The following is a 21,635-nucleotide window of genomic DNA, read 5'->3' as shown; positions in this document are numbered from 1 at the left end:
CAATGAAGATAAACAAGAATATTTTGGAAAAGGCGTACTTTCATACGCTCAAGATATAAACGCTGAAATCAAAATGCGCTAAAACGAGAAATGGCTATAATGGCAAACGCGTTTATGAAAAAGCCGTTTTGGACAATGCTGTTTTGATAACACGCCCAATCGATAACATACCCCCAAAGGCTGGGCTCGTAAGAGTAGCCACATCGTACCGTACTTCGACTCGCGTCTTTTAACAGTGGTAAAACATGGTACCCCGTAAAGAAAATCAGAGTGAATAGCCCATCGATACTCTAACAGAACCCTTAATCCTTATTTCAATAAATTTACTTACGTTATAAGTGAATATCCGGGGCCACAAGCTAGTACTTTCTTTTAAAACTCTTCTCGCTTTGTGGAGAAATAGACGTGTTTTGGGAACGTTCCCCTTTCGCTAGCTCGAGATAGAAGCTCTCCAGGATTACAGATTAACAAAGCTTGTTTTACAAATACGAAGGTGCATTTTCGTTACTATTAAGGGTTGGTCGCTTTAGAAATTGAAAGCTCAAGGTTTTTACTTCCGTTATTTTTGTATTCAAGGTTGGGTGGGTTTTTATCTTTTTACTATTGTTCACTCGCACTTACATATTTCTTTTATGCGATTAATCTATACATGGTTAATAATATTTATGCAATTTTAATTTTAACAATTAACTTATTCCATAAAAATAAAAAAGCGCAAATTACTTTCCTAATTTTTCAACACTCAGTGACTTTACGCGCTTCCTATCTGGACGCAAAAGCGTAATGCTACGTTTTACCACCAAATACCCTGGTTTTCCATCCTAACAACCTCGTTTTCCACCGTAGGATATTAGCGTGGGAAAACAGTGAAAATTCTAAGCCGATTAAAATTTGTTAATAATAGAAATTTTCTTATTATTTTCAGTACCTGGACTCAACACTCGGAAGTAACAAGTTTATAAAAATATTCTTATTATTTTCACTATTAATCTTTTTAATAAAATCTAATGTATCAATGAAATATATTTCAAAATAAAAACTCGCATTAATATTTATAAAATATTATTTAATAAAATTATTTCTATTTATAAGCTTATTAATTATATTATAGTTATGGCGTCAAATAATAAAAAAGAATAAAAGACTTTAAACAAAGTTATAAAAATGATTACCACATTTTTGAAAAGTATTTTAATTACAAATTTTTATTATATCCGAATGTATCAAATGGAATAGATTTCGAAATAAATATTGAATTAATATTTATAAGTCTGCCTGATAAATTTATTTTTACTTGTAAGCTTACTAATTATATTTAGTGACTAAGGTATAGAAACTCGCTTCATACCTCTGAATTAGAGTATGATTAAAGTGCTTGCTCAACATGGTAGAGCCGTCAGTGAGTATGAATATTTTGAATACAGTTTCAAAGTTATAATGAATGATTTTATTCGAAGTGCATTGCACTGAAGCGTGTCGTAGCAGCCACGTAAAACAAACAAACTAATGCTTTAACTAGTGCTGGTTACATAACTGCTTATGTGTGTGGTAGTGAACGGATTAAAGGTTGCGTCTGGATTACGAGTAATTATCGAGGGGCTACTCACTAAAAACTCGTTAGTGATTTTAAACGGGATAGGGATTTGGGGTTACTTAGGGGCTATTGGTTATTATTATTATTAATATTAACGGATAATTAAGCATTAACACATTTGCCACTAGGGGCGCTGTATACGTAGTTACGTATTTACTGACATCTAAAACATGATAAAATTCTGCTAGACATTCGTGTAAGCAATAGATAGTTCATAAATTGCCGCTAGGGGCGCTGTGTACGTAGTTACGTATTTACTGACATCTAAAGCATGGTAAATTTTTGCTATGACGTCATATCCGGGACGTGGCCAACGACGTAATATCCGGTGACGTAACCAATGACGTCAAATCCGATGACGTGATCAATGACGTCATATCCGGTGACGTGTCATGACGTCATATCCGGTGACGTGTCATGACGTCATATCCGGTGACGTTACCCATGACGTCATATCCGGTGACGTCAGCTATGACGTCAACGAGGTAATTGACTTGTGACGTCACGACAGATGTTAATGGTAATAGGTAATGATTGTCCATTCAGTTAGGCCTAGCGTTCATTCATTTAGGCCTAGCATTCATTCATTTAGGCCTAGCGTTCATTCAAATAGGCCTAGCAGTTTTCAGCTATTTGGATTTCGTGCCCGGGGTATGGCGCACCCGAGTCCGCGCATGGGAGCTTTTAGCGCCCCCCGACGTTGGAAATGTATTTGGTTGCAGGCAAAGGTCAGACGGCTATTTCGTTGCCTGGAAGCCGTCGAGGTCAGACGGCTCATTCTTTGCCTGGAAGCCGTCGTGGAGGTCGCTTGGAAAAACCTTTGCAGCCCAGCTGATCGTGATCCCGGCTTTTTTTAAGGTCGATTCTTGATAGCTCTGCCATTTCGTTGATCGTTTTTGCCGAGGATGCAAGCTGAATTCGACGCTCTTCAACTTACTTGGCGGCCATTGCTTCGCCTCGTGGTGCTTTAACAGTCCGTAAGCGTAAACTTTACAATAATCCAAACTCATCTAGCTCCCCTTAAATTATTTATTTTATTTCAAGTATTTAAATTAATTTGGTTGTGTTAAATGTTAGTGAATTTTATTTATTTATTAAAAACCAAGTACCATAAATAAAATTTTACAACAAGATCTTGGACAAGAGAGATAATTAGTTTAGGGGCTATTATTATAAACTATTAAACCGGGTACGTAATTAATTTAGAGATAACGCGACAGATTTTCGGAAATCAGGTCCCGCCGAGAGAATTTTAAAACACTAGGACCCTAAGCCTAAATTAAGCCGTGTCTGATTAAACTCTAGTTATTTTACGGATACTGTCTGTGGGAATAGTTTTAAAATAAATGGAAGGCTTTCCTAAAATTAGTTTAGGGGATATTATTAATTAATTTAGATCTAAAGCGACAGATTTTCGAAAATCAAGTCCCGCAGAGATAGTTTTAAGACACGCGGACGTTTGCCCTAAGCCTAAGTTCAGCCTTGTCCAATTTCAACTCAAGTTTTTGTTTATGGGTTCTATCTGTGGGAATAGTTTCAAATAAATGTCAGGTTTTCCTAAAATTAATTTAGGGGATATTTTAACTTAATAATTTCATTATTAAGCTGCGTAATTTAAATAAATAAATGGCAAGTTTTTCTGAAATTAATTTAGGGGATATTTTAAATTAATTTGATTATTAAGTTACATAATTTAATTTTAAATAAAGGGACGATTTTCTTAAAACTACTTTCTATAAAATTTTGGGAATTAGCTAGCTAGAGTATTTATTTAATTCGGGGTGGAATTCACGGTAATCAACTCTTTCTTAAAATTAGTTTAGGGGCTATTATTAATTAATTTAGAGCTGAAGCTACAGATTTTCGAAAATCAAGTCCCGCAGAGATAGTTTTAAGACACGTGGACGTTTGCCCTAAGCCTAAGTTCAGCCTTGTCCAATTTCAACTCAAGTTTTTGTTTATGGGTTCTATCTGTGGGAATAGTTTTAAATAAGGGTTTTCCTAAAATTGGCGAAGAAGATATTTTAAATTATTCTATTAAAAGGGGCAAGCAATTTAGTTTAAATAAATTTCAGGTTTTCGTAAAATTAATTTAGGGGATATTTTAAATTAATTTCATTATTAAGCTGCGTAATTTAAAGTAAAAGAATGGCAAGTTTTTCTGAAATTAGTTTAGGGGATGTTTTAAATTATTTTCATTATTAAGTTACATAATTTAATTTTAAATAAAGGGCCGCTTTTCTTAAAGCTATTTTCTATACAATTTTGGGAATTAGCTAGCGAGAGTATTTATTTAATTCAGGTGGAATTCACGGTAGTCAACTTTCTTTAATTTAGGGTGACAATTAGTTGGTGTAGTTTGTCATGGTTTATAAATTTGGTAACCAGTTTTTTAATTAATGACACGCTTTTCTTAAATTATTTAAATCTACAAGATTACTTTGTTAGTAGGCAATAGTTTAATATGTGTTATTAATATGTTTCAATTTATAGTTGTGGATGACTTTCTTGGATTTTTCTGTCGCTGGTCATTCCGAGACGTATCCATCCAGATGACATCCTTTGTTCCGATTGACGCAAGACGAAGCTGTTCTGGACTCGCTATGTATCATTCCTGATGCCATGCTTCGTTGGATTCACGTTACATGATGTCTTCTGGACTTGCTCTTTCTCTCAGCGGTGACTTAAAGATATGGAGGAAATCATCGAAGCTAGAAGACACAAAATATATCATTTTTACTTGCAAATTTTTCATGTAACCACTTAACTTAATTTTTTTGCTTCCAAATTTTATTTGTAACTACTTATTATTTTTTTTCGGGTTCAAACTTTAACTTACCAACCTCTTTAATATTTTTTGTTCAAAATTTTTGTAAACACTTTGGTTTTTTTGTTTTTAATTGAATAAATTTTGCCTTAAACCTCGTTCTTTCTTTTCTTGAATTTTTTATATACTAGACTTGGTTTCAGTTTTTTTACCTCTGGACTTAGGGTGATATTTTTGACCCCTTTTTTAAGCTTTTTACTTAATAAAAACATTAAAAAAATATTTTTTACACAAAAAAATGAAAATTTTATTAAATTTTTTTAAAAAAACAATAAAATAAGCATAAAAAATGTCAAAAAAACTACCCTAAGTGTTTTTCGACTATTTTTGTTCCTTCCCCAATATCGAAACTTTAGATTTAAACTTAAGCTACCACCCCCCACGTAAGCCTTGCGAGCCCAATTTAAATTTAACAAGTCCCTGTTTAACTCGGGAATTATTAAATTTAAACAAAAGCCCGCTGTGGAGCCCCCAAAACCAGGAAACTTCGTCCTTCGCATGGGATTTCCAATGAAAGTCCACTCGATGAATGAAGTCCTCTACTCGATGATTGAAGTCCTCTACTCGATGATTGAAGTCCTCCACTCGAGAGAATGTTCCTGTGCAAGAGAAAGTCTTATTATTATTTGGAGAAAATAGCACATGCATAACTTCAAATTAAATTACCTTAATATGAAAATCCACTTGAATATTCTTGCATGACGTAACGTAAAATGTTCGGGCATAAGACAAATTATCATTATTTGACAGGTTGCACACGCGTAACATTAAACTAAATACCTTAGTATGGGGAAGTAAAATAATACCATAAAAACCTAATACTTGATTTAAATCCGCTTAAAATCGTGTTTACTTTTAAAGGACAAAGCGTATAAGCAACCTTCTACCTTAAACATAAATCATAAATTTATTTAGATCCTACAAAACTCCCTCAACGAGTTGCCAAACGCTTTTCCCCTAAAAATATTTATAACTAAAACTAGATACCTTAATACCGCAAAGGGAATCTCACCCTTAAAATACTGATTACGTTCATTATTCTTAAAAGGGAGGGCTAGGACCAGTTTTCACCTATTCCATATTTCAGCTTTTTATTCATGTCCTGGCGAAAAAAATCCCTAAAAAGAGAAGGACACAAGCTCTTTCCTTCTAAGAATAAATATAATAATAAATAATAAACTAAATACCCCAATAATTGCCTACAATGTTTGATAGGCTGTCGAAATAGTCTTTTTTGCTAATGAGATTCCCTTTAAACGGATAAAATCAAAGTGTAGACCTGAATTGAGAATGGAATTGTCCTGTTAATATTGCTAAAATTACTATTAATAAGATTTAATTTCTTCACTGAGAGCCTTAAATTTCTAAATTGCTTTCCTAGTGAGATTCAGTTTCAACGGATAAAATCAAAGTGTAGAGCGGAATTGTAATGGGTTCATTGACCTGATTAATATAGGGTGTATTTTGTCAAATAATAATAATTCATTCTAGAATCCAACATAAATTTCTTTGGAAACGGATGATAGCTAAAAAAATAAAATCTGTTCAATTCAAACAATCTAATACAAAATTAAAATTATTATCAGCTTAGATGGGCACAAGCATCTTGAATAACATTAATTCCACTTTCAAATAAATCATTTAACATAACTAGAAAGATAAATATTAATACGGTTTAGGGTCAATCTTGAAATATTTGTCAATTAAACAATCACTTTGAATTACTTTTAAACCGACTAAAAGATTGAATAGTAAAACCAGAATAAATGCAATGCGCAATTAATTGGAAAAATTTAATAAGATTAATTTCAAATTTTTTGAGTAAGTACGACATAAATGTGAATCAAGAATACTGTGTGCCAAAATAAACTTCTAAATTCTACGGATAACTTGTAACTACACAAATGTTACGGTGAAAACAAATGGGCTTGACACCCACAGGGCCGGAAATGAGAAAACTTTCATATAGAACATCTGTCCCCTCCTTTGACTAGAAAATTTATAGGACCTCGTCCACTAGTGTGTGCAAAAACTCCGCGTATCTCTAGTACAACCACAGTTATGAGCCTTCAAAGTTGGGTGTAATTATGGTGGGATGGGGGGGGGCAAATAGGACTATAACATAGTCAAAGGACACCCCATATCTCTAGTAGAGTGAGAGTTATGAGCCTTCAAAGTTGGGTGTAATTATGGTGGGATGGGGGGGGCAAATAGGACTATAAAATAGTCAAAGAACACCCCCATATCTTTAGTAGAACCACAGTTATGAACCCCCAAAGTTGGGTGGAATGCTATTCCTATCGAGGCGGTATGTTTGTGAACATTTTGCTTAATTACTCAGCCCCTGTTTGTCGTAACCCTGGGTTTCTAATATGGTTGGATGGGGGGGCAAATAGAACTATAACATAGTCAAAGGACACTCTCATATCTCTAGTAGAACCACAGTTATGAGCTTTCAAAGTTGGGTGTAATGCTATTCCTACGGAGGTGGTATGTTTGTGAACCTTTTGCTTAATTACTCGGGCTTCTAATATGGTTGGATGGGGGGCAAATAGGACTATAACATACTCAAAGGACATCCCCATATCTCTAGTAGAACCACAGTTATGAGCTTTCAAAGTTGGGTGTAATGCTTTTCCTACAGAGGTGGTATGTTTGTGAACCTTTTGCTTAATTACTCGGGATTCTAATATGGTTGGATGGGGGGGCAAATAGTCAAAGGACATCCCCATATCTCTAGTAGAACCACAGTTATGAGCTTTCAAAGTTGGTTGTAATTATGGTGGGATGGGGGGGGCAAATAGGACTATAACATAGTCAAAGGACACCCCCATATTTCTAGTAGAACCACAGTTATGAGCCTTCAAAGTTGGGTGTAATGCTATTCCTACGGAGGTGGTATGTTTGTGTACTTTTGCTTAATTACTCGGGCTTCTAATATGGTTGGATGGGGGGCAAATAGGACTATAACATACTCAAAGGACATCCCCATATCTCTAGTAGAACCACAGTTATGAGCTTTCAAAGTTGGGTGTAATGCTTTTCCTACAGAGGTGGTATGTTTGTGAACCTTTTGCTTAACTACTCGGGATTCTAATATGGTTGGATGGGGGGGGGGCAAATAGGACTACAACATAGTCAAAGGACATCCCCATATCTCTAGTAGAACCACAGTTATGAGCTTTCAAAGTTGGTTGTAATTATGGTGGGATGGAGGGGCAAATAGGACTATAACATAGTCAAAGGACACCCCCATATTTCTAGTAGAACCACAGTTATGAGCCTTCAAAGTTGGGTGTAATGCTATTTCTACGGAGGTGGTATGTTTGTGTACTTTTGCTTAATTACTCGGGCTTCTAATATGGTTGGGTGGGGGGCAAATAGGACTATAACATACTCAAAGGACATCCCCATATCTCTAGTAGAACCACAGTTATGAGCTTTCAAAGTTGGGTGTAATGCTTTTCCTACAGAGGTGGTATGTTTGTGAACCTTTTGCCTAATTACTCGGGATTCTAATATGGTTGGATGGGGGGGGGCAAATACATAGTCAAAGGACATCCCCATATCTCTAGTAGAACCACAGTTATGAGCTTTCAAAGTTGGTTGTAATTATGGTGGGATGGAGGGGCAAATAGGACTATAACATAGTCAAAGGACACCCCCATATTTCTAGTAGAACCACAGTTATGAGCCTTCAAAGTTGGCAGTGGCGCCGCCAGGATTTTTTTGCAGATAGGCTAAGGAAAATTCGGGGGCCCCTTATAAAATTTCCAGAGAAAAATTTGGTTCCACAGCGTCGATAATATTAAATTAACAACCATTTTTATCATTATAGAGAAGTTTAATGTATTAAAGATCAGTATTATCAGACAATAGAAATATTATTATATCAGGGATAGATTTAATTTTAGAAGTAGGAATGGAGAACAGAGTAATATGGGCGCGCTTTAAATTCCCGGACCCCTTTCCTGGGAAGGGGTGAGTATGAAAGAAGAGGCGGGTCATAGCGACAGAGGTAAAAAGGAATTACGTATTTTTCGCCGTCCCAGTCATCAACGTCATCAAAACGTAGTTTCAGTGAGCCAATAAGATAATTTAAACTTTTTGTAACGTGTTGGAGGGAGGGGCTCTTTACTGGGCTATGAGTCGGACTGAAGTAAATATTAATTGCTCTCCATTCCTCCTAAAATTAAATCTATCCCTGATTATATAAACTATTGTTTCCGAAAATAATAAAATCACGGAGCCGGAGAGAGAGAGAGAGAGTTGAGGGGGATTTTCAGTTAAGCCCCATATGAGGTCACTGTGCACTGTCGATGTGGTGAGGAAAAGGGAAATCGGTTTACCAAAAGGAGTCTGACCTAGACGCTTTATGGGAACAGAAGGAATGGGAGAGAAGAGGGTTAAAGAGCGCGAAACCAACAAGACGACCCAAGGGCTTGTAATAGTAGCCACATCGTATTGTACTGAACAGGCGTACAGAAAATTTGAGTGAATAGCCCTTCGATGCTCTACCGTTAACTGTGATAAAATGATTACCCGTAATTCTGACTTCATAGAAGTGCAGAAAATTTGAGTGATTAGCCTCTCCATGAGCTGTCTTTTACAGTGCTAAATTCCTATCCCAATGAGTGATTAGCCTCTCGTTGCGCTTGAAAACGTAACATACTTGATTTTGTTTTTAAAATTCTTTAAGCAATGGTATATTGATTGGCCGTAAGCGTTATTTCAATAAATGTAGTTATGTTATAATTGTACTATCACTGGTTCACAAGCAAGTATATATTTTCCTTTGCTTTTAAATTTTTTCACGATTTCTGGAGAAACAGACGTAACTTCCAATAATAAACACCGCCTTAAGACCATTCCAAAATAACATCAGTATATAGTTCCTTTTGCTTTTAAAATTTCCCTAGATTTCTTAAAATGTTGTAATGGGGGAGTGGGATTGAAAGCGTGAAATCCTTATTGTCGACGGCTGAAAACTCCCATTTATATCAAGGCAATACCATAATCCTCTCTCTCGCCTTAAACATATCGAGCAAACGTAAAACACAATTCACAATGCTTAACCTTACTAGTACAATTAAATGCAATTCTTAATCCTCTCCTATTCAGTCTCACTTCAATGACGAACGAAAAATATAACCTCACCACATTCCTCTCCCAAATACTGTACACTACAACGTCGCCTACAATGCCGCCAACAGGGCAGGCCAAACTAATAGCCACATCGTAGATGTTCATCATACGATGTGGCTAAAAATAAGAAAGCGAGATAACTTTTCAGGCTAGTCAAAAACTTTTACCACGAGTGTGTTAACCCATTCCCCATTCTGTAGAATATTGTAAAAATCAAATGCTAAAAGGATCATCATCCTTATGAAACTTTGTCTAAAGTAATTTGCCTTGTAGATCAAAATATTGTAATAATGGTATTTTAGTATTATGGGAACCTCATTTCGGGGCCCCTCTGAAATTTACGGGTAGGCTGTAGCCTACCCAGCCTACCCCCTGGCGGCGCCACTTATAAGTTGGGTGTAATTATGGTGGGATGGGGGGGCAAATAGGACTATAACATAGTCAAAGGACACCCCCATATCTCTAGTAGAACCAGAGATATGAACCTCCAAAGTTGAGTGGAATGCTATTCCTATGGAGGGGTTATGCTTGTTAACATATTGCTTAATTACTCGGCCCCTGTTTGTCGTAACCTTGGGTTTCTAATATGGTTGGATGGGGGGAGGGCAAATAGGACTATAACATACTCAAAGGACAAAAACGACTTAACTCCTTTGACTAGAAAATTTATAGAACCTTGTCCACTAGTGTGTGCAAAAACTCCACGTATCTCTAGTAGAACCAGTTATGAGCCTTCAAAGTTGGGTGTAATTATGGTGGGATGGGGGGGACAAATAGGAATATAGTCAAAAGACACTCCCATATCTCTAGTAGAACCAGAGTTGTGAACCTCCAAAGTTGGGTGTAATGCTATTCCTTGTGAACATTTTGCTTAATTACTCGACACCTGTTTGCCGTAACCCTGGGTTTCTATTATGGTTGGATGGGGCAAATAGGACTATAACATACACAAAGGACAAAAACGACTTAACTCCTTTGACTAGTAATTCATAGGATATTGTGCACTAGGTGTGAAAAAATAGTATCGCGTGTTCATGGTTACGCTATCAAAACTTTGGGAAAATTTATTGGTCAAACAGGCCAGTGACCCCCTTCGTTTTTAAAAATAGTATGGGACATTTTTTAATGTTATTGGACAATGTGTCCTGCGCTTATTTCCGGCCCTAGACACCCATATTTACACCAATAGATTTGTTAATTGAAAACATTTTAGAGAACTAGTTACTTAAAAAGCTCACTTCGGCGTTAATACACAACTGCCGTTAAAGGTTTTCTACTCGCTTCAGTTAAGGGCAATATACAGCCAATAACCAAAGCAACAAAAGTGCATTAGTTATTTAGAACTATGGAGTTCCAAATAACTACCATTATGTTTGGTAACCAATATATAAAATCAACTAAGGCTATGTTTTCCTCAAACAGACAATGGTCGTAATTAACAAACCTATTTGGCACGGTTAAGATACATTTTCCATTTGTAACGCTTAATTTCCATTCGGTTGCGATAAAACTTCGGTATTTAATCTAAATTAGGTCTTAAAATATAAATAAAATATTTACCTGGAAAGATCTCTTATACCACTACTGAAAGAGGCAACTGCTTCCTTGAATCCGTGGTGCCAACGTGGTCCCGTAAGCCTTGGTAATAGTAGCAATAGCCAGTGGTGCCAACCAACGTGGTCCCGTAAGCCTTGGTCGTAATTAACAAACGTATTTTGGCACGGTTGACCATAAATTTTCCACTTCCAACGCTTAATTTCCGATCGGTTGCGATAAAACTTTGTTATTTAATCAAAATTAACCCTTAAAATATAAATAAAATCAAAATATTTACCAGCAAAGATCGGACAGAAAATCGCAGCGTCCACTTCTAACGGAAAACGACCCCAAAAATGACCTTGAATGAATAGATTTATTGGCTGTAAACACGGACCGCTAGATGGCGCTGCTGAAGTTAGGCACACTTCAAAATATGGCGGGAGCGTGCGTTTCAATTTTATTGTTTCTATTTTCTAATATAATTAATCCTATGAAAAACATTAACATGTACAAAAATGGGCCAAGCCTCGCTTCGTGCCCTCTCCGCCGTAAAACGTTCTGAGATCCCATGTAGAGCCAAGTCTGTCTTTTGTTCTCATTCAATCGCCAATTGAACAATTATGTTATAAATTAAATCCTTTTCCTAATTAATAACCAATATTCTTTGACTCTATCATTATTATACATCTTTGTTCGTATCAAAAATATCGTGACTTGGCAAGCGCAGGTGTACATAAGGTTATGCATAACTCACCATATAATTTGTACATAGGGTTGTGCATGACTCATCTTATAAACTTGTACATATCCCCTCGACCATAAACGATTTAGTGAATATCCCTTCGATTATTTTAAAATCGGCAACGATTTAGTGAATATCCCCTCGACTTCCTTTTAATATTACTTATCTGCGATTGCCAAGTCACGATATTTTTGATACGAACAAAGATGTATAATAATGATAGAGTCAAAGAATATTGGTTATTAATTAGGAAAAGGATTTAATTTATAACATAATTGTTCAATTGGCGATTGAATGAGAACAAAAGACAGACTTGGCTCTACATGGGATCTCAGAACGTTTTACGGCGGAGAGGGCACGAAGCGAGGCTTGGCCCATTTTTGTACATGTTAATGTTTTTCATAGGATCTCACTTCTTTTTGTAGACCCTCTAGTTATACTTCGGTAGTCATATTAAAACAAGACCCTCTCGTGGTACTTCGTTTGCCAATATAATGGCTAACGTTTGTCCATATTTACGCTGAATTACCCCTTTCGACCCGCAGAGAATATGCAATAAAGATTGTATGCGATATCCTAATAAAAGAATGTAGCATCAGTTAAGACACATTTCTTTTAAACTACTACTCCTACTAGCTTTAATATATATTTAACTTTCGGTTAACTTTGGACCATTACGTCCTTTCACCAAGAACACACACTATTTCTGTTGAAAAGACGGCAGCGCCATCTAGTTTTAAAATAAAGAACTAAAGAACAATTTTATAAAAATTTCGGGATGTTTTAATTTTTCTGTGCTTTATAAAATAAATGAAAATTAAATCCTGAATTTTAAGTTTCTATCTCCTCTAGAAGTACCTTAGAATTTTGATGATCGGTGAGTGAGTGAGTGAGTGACAAAATAAGGTAAATTTCACCTGCGATATTTCGAAAAGTATATAGGGTAGGAACTTGAAACTTGGAAACTATAGCTACAATTGACAGTCCTCGCGGCAAGCAAAATTTCAGGCTTTTACCTGTACCCATCACGAAGTTACAGTGGGCTTAAAAGTGCCACGAGTTGCTTCGAGAAAAGGATGTCAGTGCTCGACTTGGCTGGGAGCACTGCCGTGCTCCCAGATAATTTAGTTAATTATAAGTTACTAATGTCTTCTAAACAGCCAAAACACTTTTAAAAAGTGGTACTGGAGTTTATGGATTCCTGCAGCTGGAAAAACCACCCTATAAACGTGTTTGTCTAATAGGTCGAAACCTGAAATCATAATAATTAAACTAATTCCTGTGAAAGTTAATTAATTTTAAAGGGGACCCTGTTTTACGTTGATAAAAAGTTCTGAAATGAAATGTGTAATATATTCCAAAATCTTTGTTTGTTTTTGGTCTAATTATCCCTGTTCTCAATTAGAAAATTACTAAAATAAAAATAGTATGAAGAATGAAGATGCTATAGGTTTAGCCGGCCCATAAAGAAGGTGTCCTGTAAGAATAATCTGGTTGGAATACACGTCAAAACGCTATCAGAAATTCCACCTAAAATGGTGCAATCGCAAGAGATGCGAATCTTCCCTCCAGTAATGACAATGGTCAATAATACTAAGGCAATGCCTACGAGATAGATATCTATCTATCTCGTAGGCATTGACTAAGGTTAGTTTCCCCGACATGTGTGCTAGCTTCAAACGTTACAGCGAAAGCGTTCCTTGGTTTCTTGAAGGTAAAACTAATTAAAATTAATTATGGGCTAGACAATCTGGCTGTATAATCTAATACTTTTTAAAAGGCATGTTTTGGACAAGGAGGATGAGGTTGGGTTTTTTTATCTGGGAAAACGGTTATAAGTACTGAATTTACAATTTTGATATTGGAAATTAATTTTTATTAAAAAACTCTATCGACTCTAAAAGCTTGAATCCTTTTTAGAATAATAAAACACGTCTAAACACAAGTCTCATTAAAATTTCAGGCCATTTGGATGAATAGGACAATGGATCTGTCCAAAAACCTACCTCCTGCCATAGAACTTAATGTTAATTTTGGGTTCCTTCGAACTCTCCGCCGATAGTCCAAAAGTCGAATATTTTGTCCGATTGTATGGGCTTCTATAGTGCGAGCAGCTTGTAAAGTTTTGTAGTATATTGGCAATTGTTCTTGACTAGCGTCTATAGTATACTCTACAATGAGTCTCTTGAAGTCGACAGCCTAGAGCCCTAGTCGATGGTCAGTACTAGTTCTCAGTAGTCGTATTAGGCAGTAGTGTATGGCACTAGTCACATTACAGGACTTTGATCCTTAGGGAGCTCTCGTACTCTAGCTTACTGATGTAGCCACCGAAATTATGTAAAACCAGGAGTTCATAATAACCCCCCTTCGAAGGGGGGTTATTATGAACTCCTGGTAAAACGCAATAAGGATAGTTCAGAAAAGGATGAAGAACTTCAAATATCATTAGAAGTTGTAATAAGAAATAAAAGTTCACTGTTTTTACCTCTCCGAGTGACGTATGTCACGGAGAGGTTCTGTAACGATCGTGTTACTGTCTGTCTGTTGTTACACCCACGTGACCGCGTTCGCAGTTTCCAAATCGGAGCAAACGTGTTCGCCATTTCCGAACTGCATTCACAGTCACGGAAATGGCTCCTCTACTTGAGTTCTCACACCACCATCTTCTGGTCTTTGTCCATCCCACACGGACACCAGTCTGTACTTACTGGCTCCTAATCACCACTATCATTTGGTCTTCGTCCATCCCACATGGACACCAGTCTGAACATACTGGCTTCTAATCACCACCATCTTCTGGTATTTGCCCATCCCACTTGGACACCAGTCTGTACATACTGGCTTCTAAACACCACCACCTACTGGTCTTCCGTCTATTCCACATAGACACCAATCTGTTTCAATGGCTTCTAACTCCACCGTCATCGCCTGTCTATCAGCTAGGGTTACGAGAAACGTCTAGCCTCCCTAGGTTGGGTAGTCCATCAAAGGTTTTCGCAATACCGGTTGTTCTTGCTCTTAACTGTAGTTCGACACCCTTATATACTACCTATTTGAGTAAGGCGAAGCAACCGGCGTATGCTTCATTTCAAACGCCAATATTAGTCAAGTCTCTCAAGAGTGTTTAATTGTTCTTTATCAAAACGATGTAACGCACAATTAGGCGAACAACTAACGAAGAAAATATTTAATATTAATTATATTTATTTTAATATTTAAGATAACCTTGTTTCTCAACTCAAAATTAATACGGAAAGAGTTAAAAAGCAGTCTATGTTTTTGTCTGTGTGTGTCCGTCCATTGTTACACTAGTGCGTCGCGTTAGCAGTTAGCCTTGTGTTGATGTGTTAAGAAATCATACAGAACCTTAATATTCCCTTTTTCCATAATATAAAGTGAATATGTGGAAGTATTTTTCGTAATTATGATGCATTTAGTACTGTTGTAGCTTTAAAGCTCTGTTTCATTTTGATATTCCAAAGATTTTTTTTAATATTGTTATTTGAAATGGCTGTTTATATATTACTTAAGCTTTACTACATCTGTACATAGAATAATCCTTGGTCTTGTGATTTCATGAAGAAAACTAAGACCTAAACTCCGGCGGATATTTCAAGTATAAGCTTAGTGAAACAAAGAGTAAATAATTGAGGCCTGAGGTGAAGTAAACTCTGTGCTTTGATTTTCGTGTCTGAAATGAAGAGACATCAATGGTTCAGAGTGAGCCGAAAGTTAAGTACACTCTTATATAACCAGGTTAAGATTTTATAATAGAAGAAAAGATCATGGTGGCAATTAGAATAGTAAAAGTGCTAATGGTAAACGGGTAGTAGCTACAGACTATATATTCTCTTTATGGTGCGCATTGACTATTAGTGCGTGTAGCTAAAATTTAGCTTTGGTGTTATTGCAAACCAGTTGTGAATGCCGCTATCAGAATAAACGGTAAACAGCTGAAGCGTACACTTCATTTCCTGTTCTTTTCCCCATTGACTGATTTCCATGTGTCCAAGATTTATCCTTATTGGATGTAAAATGGCGTCTGCTTTACTGTATATTCGACATGCTTGGAATACTGCTTCAATATTTCATAAATTTTACTTCAAAAAAGAGAAATAATTCCATATCTAGGTAAATAAGTTTGTAGTAGTAGACCTCTTGACTCGGTAATATTTTGGTTTCCCCAACTTGTTGATTTTGATACGCTACTTTTTCCTACAGTGAAAAACTCAAAATCAATTAGAACTTTCAGCTTCTTTACTTTTGTGTCTTTACGCGCTTCTTATTCTCACCAATTTAGAAATTTTATAATGGGACCAGTAAAAAAATAATTTATGCAAGGGTCACTGGTCCCAAGGACCAGTTTAATAATTCCAACAGGAGGGGTCACTGGTCCCGAGGACCACTAACAAAATCCACCTTATTTCCAGCCCTGTAAGGACCTTGACTAGTTTCTGTAAAAATCAGTGAGCCATCATGGACTTTGTAACTGTAAAGAGGACCTGCAAAGAAGCAATTTTTTGCGATAAAATTTGCATAAATTATGCAATGAGCTTTTAGTTGCGTTCCAAATGGATATAATGGCCTTTTATCCATTATATATAGTTTTCTAGAAACGATAAAAGCAGAATAAGTAATATTTTAGGCACCATGTCGCGAAAAATGACATCGATTTATATAACGTGCGTGAAATGATAATTGTAATTCATTCGTTATTAATCTTTACGGTATTTGTCTCCACAAACAGCCAATATGTAGAGAAATTTAGGGCAACTCTTAAACTTTCCATATTTCTCCTCGGTATTTGCACCCTTTTGTTTCTGTATCAGCCACCTGGTGTCGCTTCTTAACTTTGACTACACTTAATATTGATTCATCTGTAGTGAAAATGGATTTTAATGGGACGCACCTGTATAAAATGTTTAAATTACATTTAAATTAAACTTATAATGATCTACAAAGTCTTAAAATCAAATTGCTTTAATAGTAGCTGGGAGTTTATTCGTAAATTTATATGAAGTCAATGAAGATGGCGCTTTTAGCGTTCCTCCTAGGAAAAATCATTCGAAACTAAATAGATTCTTCTAGTTCTAGCTCTTATCATCTAGGGAACTTTATCGATTCTAATTGCGTATAAACGTATAATAAATTTATTTTTAAGATAATGAAGAATTAAATGTGAGTTTAAAATATGCTAAAATAAGAATTGTAGTTCAAAAAAGTATTTTAAGTTTCAAAGAAAATTGCAGAAATGGAATTATTTTCGTGAATCATTTTTAGGGAAAAACAGAAGTAGTTAATCTTCACTATTGGCAAAAGTTAGAGTAAGACCACAATCCCTTGAGCGATGTTTCGACCGCGAAACTAAAAACACTTCTTTTTGTAGCCGTTAAGGGGCGTTGCAGTCTGCTTGCTGCTGGTTTTACGCACTCCTTGACTAGTTTCTGTAAAAATCAGTGAGCCATCATGGACTTTGTAACTGTAAAGAGGACCTGCAAAGAAGCAATTTTTTTGCGATAAAATTTTCATAAATTATGCAATGAGCTTGGAGGAATACTGTCATTTACCTCCGCTTACTCGCCTAGCTTTGAACAGTGTACTTTGAAAATAAATGATTAATTTCTTAAAAGTTACCTTGATATACCTTACGTCTCCCCGCGCTCCTAGCTTTAAATTTCGAATTACCGGTCCGTTGCTATACTAGTGAACGATAATCTTAAAGGGAAGGTTCAGGTAACATAACCCTTTACCTTAAAAGGACGACCTTATTCTAAATATAAAAGGAAAAATATTAAGAAAAAATAAATGATTTCTTATTACAAAATAATTAGCATTTAATTAGTCTTGAAAACGAGGACTGCTGCTCTGCCATTGGTTTAGTTGCGTCTGCTAAACCGAACCTCTTACACCTACGACATTGATTGAATTCACACTAGCTGAGAGTGGTACCAATTAATGGTGGCACATTAGTTCCCGTTTTTAAAACTAATTAAATGGTAATTTGTTTATTTTGTAATAAGAGATCATTTATTTTTTTTAATAGTTTTCCTTTTACATTTAGAAAAAGCCCGTCTATTAAGCATAATTTTTAATTTCCGTGCTGATATTGCACACCATTCCGTCATTACAAATGTATATTTTGTATTGTAAGCGCTCTACTAGTTTTCCCGTCCTCTATAGGGTTTACGAGATCCATGGAATATGTCTGTCTTTTTTCATTTTCCTATTCTTCTCGCGCTCTCTTAGTTCAATCGATGCTTCTTGGCTTTCGTCCCAATCTGCGGCATTCTTCCATTGAAGGGTGAGCCCCTTAAGAAATCAGGTGTTCAAACATTGAGAAATCGATTTGAAATAAAGCAATTAATATAATATTAAAAATACAATGCTATAGATATGAGATAAATTTTAATTTTACAAAGATAGAGGGAAATTTAATTGTCTTTAGTTCATTTTGAAATCGCAAAATCAAACGAGAAATTAATTTTTTTTTTACAAAACAGAAATAAGATGTTGGGAAAATTAACAAATAGGCTTAAAATTCAAGGAAATCATAAGAAAATTAAATACTTTTTGTTCGATTAAATGAATAACACACAAAATAATTCAATGGAAAGTGAGAATCTTTGTTCATTTATAGATTTCTTTAAAGGGATGTACAATGTGTTATGTAGATTATCTTTCTTGAAATAGAGCTCTTCTGGGCAAGCGTGAATTTCGTTGCGTTATCAGTGCATTAGGAATAGTCATCGAAATTTAAGTTGAAACTATCCACCGAGTTATTCCCACTTAGTCACGTGACATTGCCCAATCACCACTCCAGAAAATAGTAATACTACTACTTGAAATATAGTTCTTGACACGCCTCTTCAGATACTAACCTATATATAAATTTTGCCCTAATAGAAGGCTTAGGAAACTAACCATTGAACGTGCAATGTCTTTGACATTTTGCACATTAATTTAGTTAAGTTCAAATTTTGCCCCAATTTGAAACTAAATTTGGAAAACACGTGCGTTTTTTCTAGGCCTAGTGCCATCCAAAATTCAAAGATGAACAATTAATTTTAGAACTTCAGAAAAAACTTCGGTCAATTTCTTAAGCGGTATATTATTTGTGTAGCGCCTGATTTCGTTTAGACGAGTTATTTGCCTTGATATGCTAATTTCAAATATATGCAAACGCCCTCGTAGTAGTGTCTTCCAAATAGGGACACCTCTATTTAAACAGTTTCGTCGAAAGGAATATGCTAGTACTGAAAAATGTTTAAAGAACAAAACGTCAAACGAGAAAATTCTTATGTTCGAAAGGTTTCGACATATTTTGACACTGGAGGAAAAGGTTTAATATTTATTTTCTTTCCTTCACAATACAAACTTTTCCTTATATTCAGACCTAATTTCCTTTGGGCAAGGTATCAAGGTTGATGTAAACAGGTTGGGACATCCTTGACGAACAGATGCTAATCCACCCCTTCAACACCACGCAAAAAAAATACCGGGGTTCCAAAAGGGGTGATTATAGGACCGAAGTACACCTTGATCTATGGGACAATCAATTTTGAGTCTAAATTTGAGGGGTCGTCCGTAAAACACTCTAATCATAACTTGTAAAAGGTGAACTGTAGGGCAAAAGTGATGTCATAAAAGTTACATTTTCGACTCACAATCGCCCCACAGAACCGGATGTACTTCAGTCCTGCCATGCCTTTTGAAGCACTCTTTATACTGTTATACATTTCCTGGGGCATGCTGTTCCAAAACATATCGCCTCTGAACGGAAACGTAACTCTAAAGATGATCCAAACAGAATATGAGGTCTAACATGTTTGATTTGAACACAATTCAGGGGTGTATCTAATTAAATTCACGATAGTCGTTAGTACTTAACCTGCTTTGAAGTTCCTTGCTCGAACTTTAGCACGAGGCGCTTGCGCGACGTCTTCTGGTTGCGCTAAATCGACTCGAGCTCTCGATCGATTTGGAACTTTGAAAGGAGGATCGGGCCTTTGCAACGGCACAGAAAGAGCTCCCAAAAAACTTAAGAAGGGGGGTAGGAAACTCTTCGATCGGCTGTCGCTGGCAAAACTTTGCCCATCGCTAGCTCAGCCGATAACCGGGTAACGTTTAATAACACCGCGCTTTTGGGGTAAAACGCGCGCGTTGACTTGAACCGCTCTCTTCTTTCGCTTTTCTTCGCCTCAAGATTTACCCGTAATTTGGTATTCCACTTTATTACGGAACCGTGGAAAATAAAATACCGTAGCGTTACGAGACAAATGAAGTTTAAAATTGACTCGTTTAGTTTAGTAAATAGATCAGGAAATCATGGTCATTCGTAAATACGTTAGATTGAAAAAGAAAATCATGGCAACTCGCTTCTGAACGAAACTAAACATGATTCGCGGAATGTTTTTTGTTAGTTGAACTAGTCTAAATTCCTCGGAGGTGATGAAGGGTATTGAAAGATTAAATCGTCTTCAAAATCGGGAAAAACAATCGATTGCGGACGATAATTATCGAATTAGTCGAAATGTTTTAGAGAAACATCATCGTCGTTCTAGTAAAGTGTCGAAGGTTAGTAACCGAAAAGAGGTTAAATTCTCAAACGCGGACGGTGCGGATACGACTAGGTCGAAGAAACGGTCCCGCAGAACGTTACTCCAACTCCGAGATGAGGATCAGTATGATATTGATGAAGATAACGATGATATGATTAAATCGTGGCAGGGTGAAATGGTTTTATACCTTATTTTGATTATCGTTACAATTTTGTGTTACTGGAATTCGTTACGAGGTGATTTCGTACACGATGACATTGTCGCGGTTTGTGGAAATCGCGACGTTCTCCAACTGACTCCTTTAACTGAACTCTTTCGAAACGACTTTTGGGGGAAACCCATGGCGGATTCTCGCAGTCATAAATCGTACCGACCTTTGACCGTATTAAGTTTCAGGTCAGTACACGACCCCTCTTTGTTATATAAATCATTTCCTTTTTATTTTGTTAAACGCTGTGGTCTTGCGTTGCGGAAACGCAAACACATTTGTGTTGGGAATGAAATCCACGAAGACTCTATTTTATCGGTTTGTTGTTGTAAATACAGTCTTAATACGTCAGAAGAAATTGTTAATCACATAATAGTTTTAAAGTTTGTACTTCTCCTTCTCAATGTTGACTTAGAAGAGGTAGTACCAATCAAAGGTCAAACATGGTTGGAATACCTGTTAAGGTCAGGGAGTTTGAAAATGGGTCTGAAATATCTGGAAAAAGTCTGAATTCTAAAATTAGTCCTTAAAAGTTTGGAAATTTTTAAAAGTGTCTATAAACGTTTTGTAGATTTTAAAAATTGGCCATAAACGTTTTGGGAATTTTTAAAAGTGTACTTAAAAGTTTGGGGATTATAAAATGGTCATTAAAAGTCATTTACATCAGAACACAAATAAATTAAAATTAAAATAATGACCACAATAACAAACTAATTTTCGTGACTCTTCATCCTGTTGATTAATTATTCATTTATAATACTTAATACTTGCCCATATTTCAATTATATTTATTCAAACTAAAAATTTACATCCTTTAAAAATATATTCCATCGCGAAAGAGCTCAAAGTTGACTTTTGAAAAGTGTTTCCTAGGCTAGTTTCCTATAAATAATAGAAAATCCCTTCCTTGAAATACGTTGGCATTAGTCCCCCCTAATGCTCCGTAATCACTGAAACGTGAATAATTTTTAAATTAACAGCGAGTTTTCTCGAATCCAAGACTTCTAAAGAAGAGAAAAAGG

At 35.9% G+C, this 21,635-nt stretch overlaps 1 protein-coding gene and 1 long non-coding RNA gene across 2 annotated transcripts in view; one reads left to right on the top strand and one right to left on the bottom strand.

Annotated features, from left to right (window-relative positions):
• Positions 1 to 4,641: 4,641 nt before the first annotated feature.
• LOC149625154 (uncharacterized) lies at positions 4,642 to 5,923 on the bottom strand. The gene is made up of 2 exons (XR_016374456.1): positions 5,088 to 5,923; positions 4,642 to 5,020 (listed from the first exon to the last, which is right to left on the bottom strand). It is a non-coding gene; the product is annotated as an uncharacterized LOC149625154 (long non-coding RNA).
• Positions 5,924 to 20,035: 14,112 nt separating this feature from the next.
• Positions 20,036 to 21,635, top strand: part of LOC149625153 (protein O-mannosyl-transferase TMTC1-like) — a 67,707-nt gene continuing 66,107 nt past the window's right edge. The window contains exon 1 of the mRNA XM_089851928.1: positions 20,036 to 20,801. Coding sequence (XP_089708054.1) covers positions 20,296 to 20,801 — 506 coding nt within the window. The 5' untranslated portion in view covers positions 20,036 to 20,295. The remainder of the gene's footprint in view (positions 20,802 to 21,635) is intronic.

The sequence above is a fragment of the Phalangium opilio genome, unplaced genomic scaffold (genome assembly GCF_054372755.1).
Source record: "Phalangium opilio isolate 3A_F unplaced genomic scaffold, DU_Popi_V2 ptg000105l_1, whole genome shotgun sequence".
Taxonomy (NCBI): domain Eukaryota; kingdom Metazoa; phylum Arthropoda; class Arachnida; order Opiliones; family Phalangiidae; genus Phalangium; species Phalangium opilio.
This window is presented reverse-complemented; position numbering and strand designations above follow the sequence as displayed.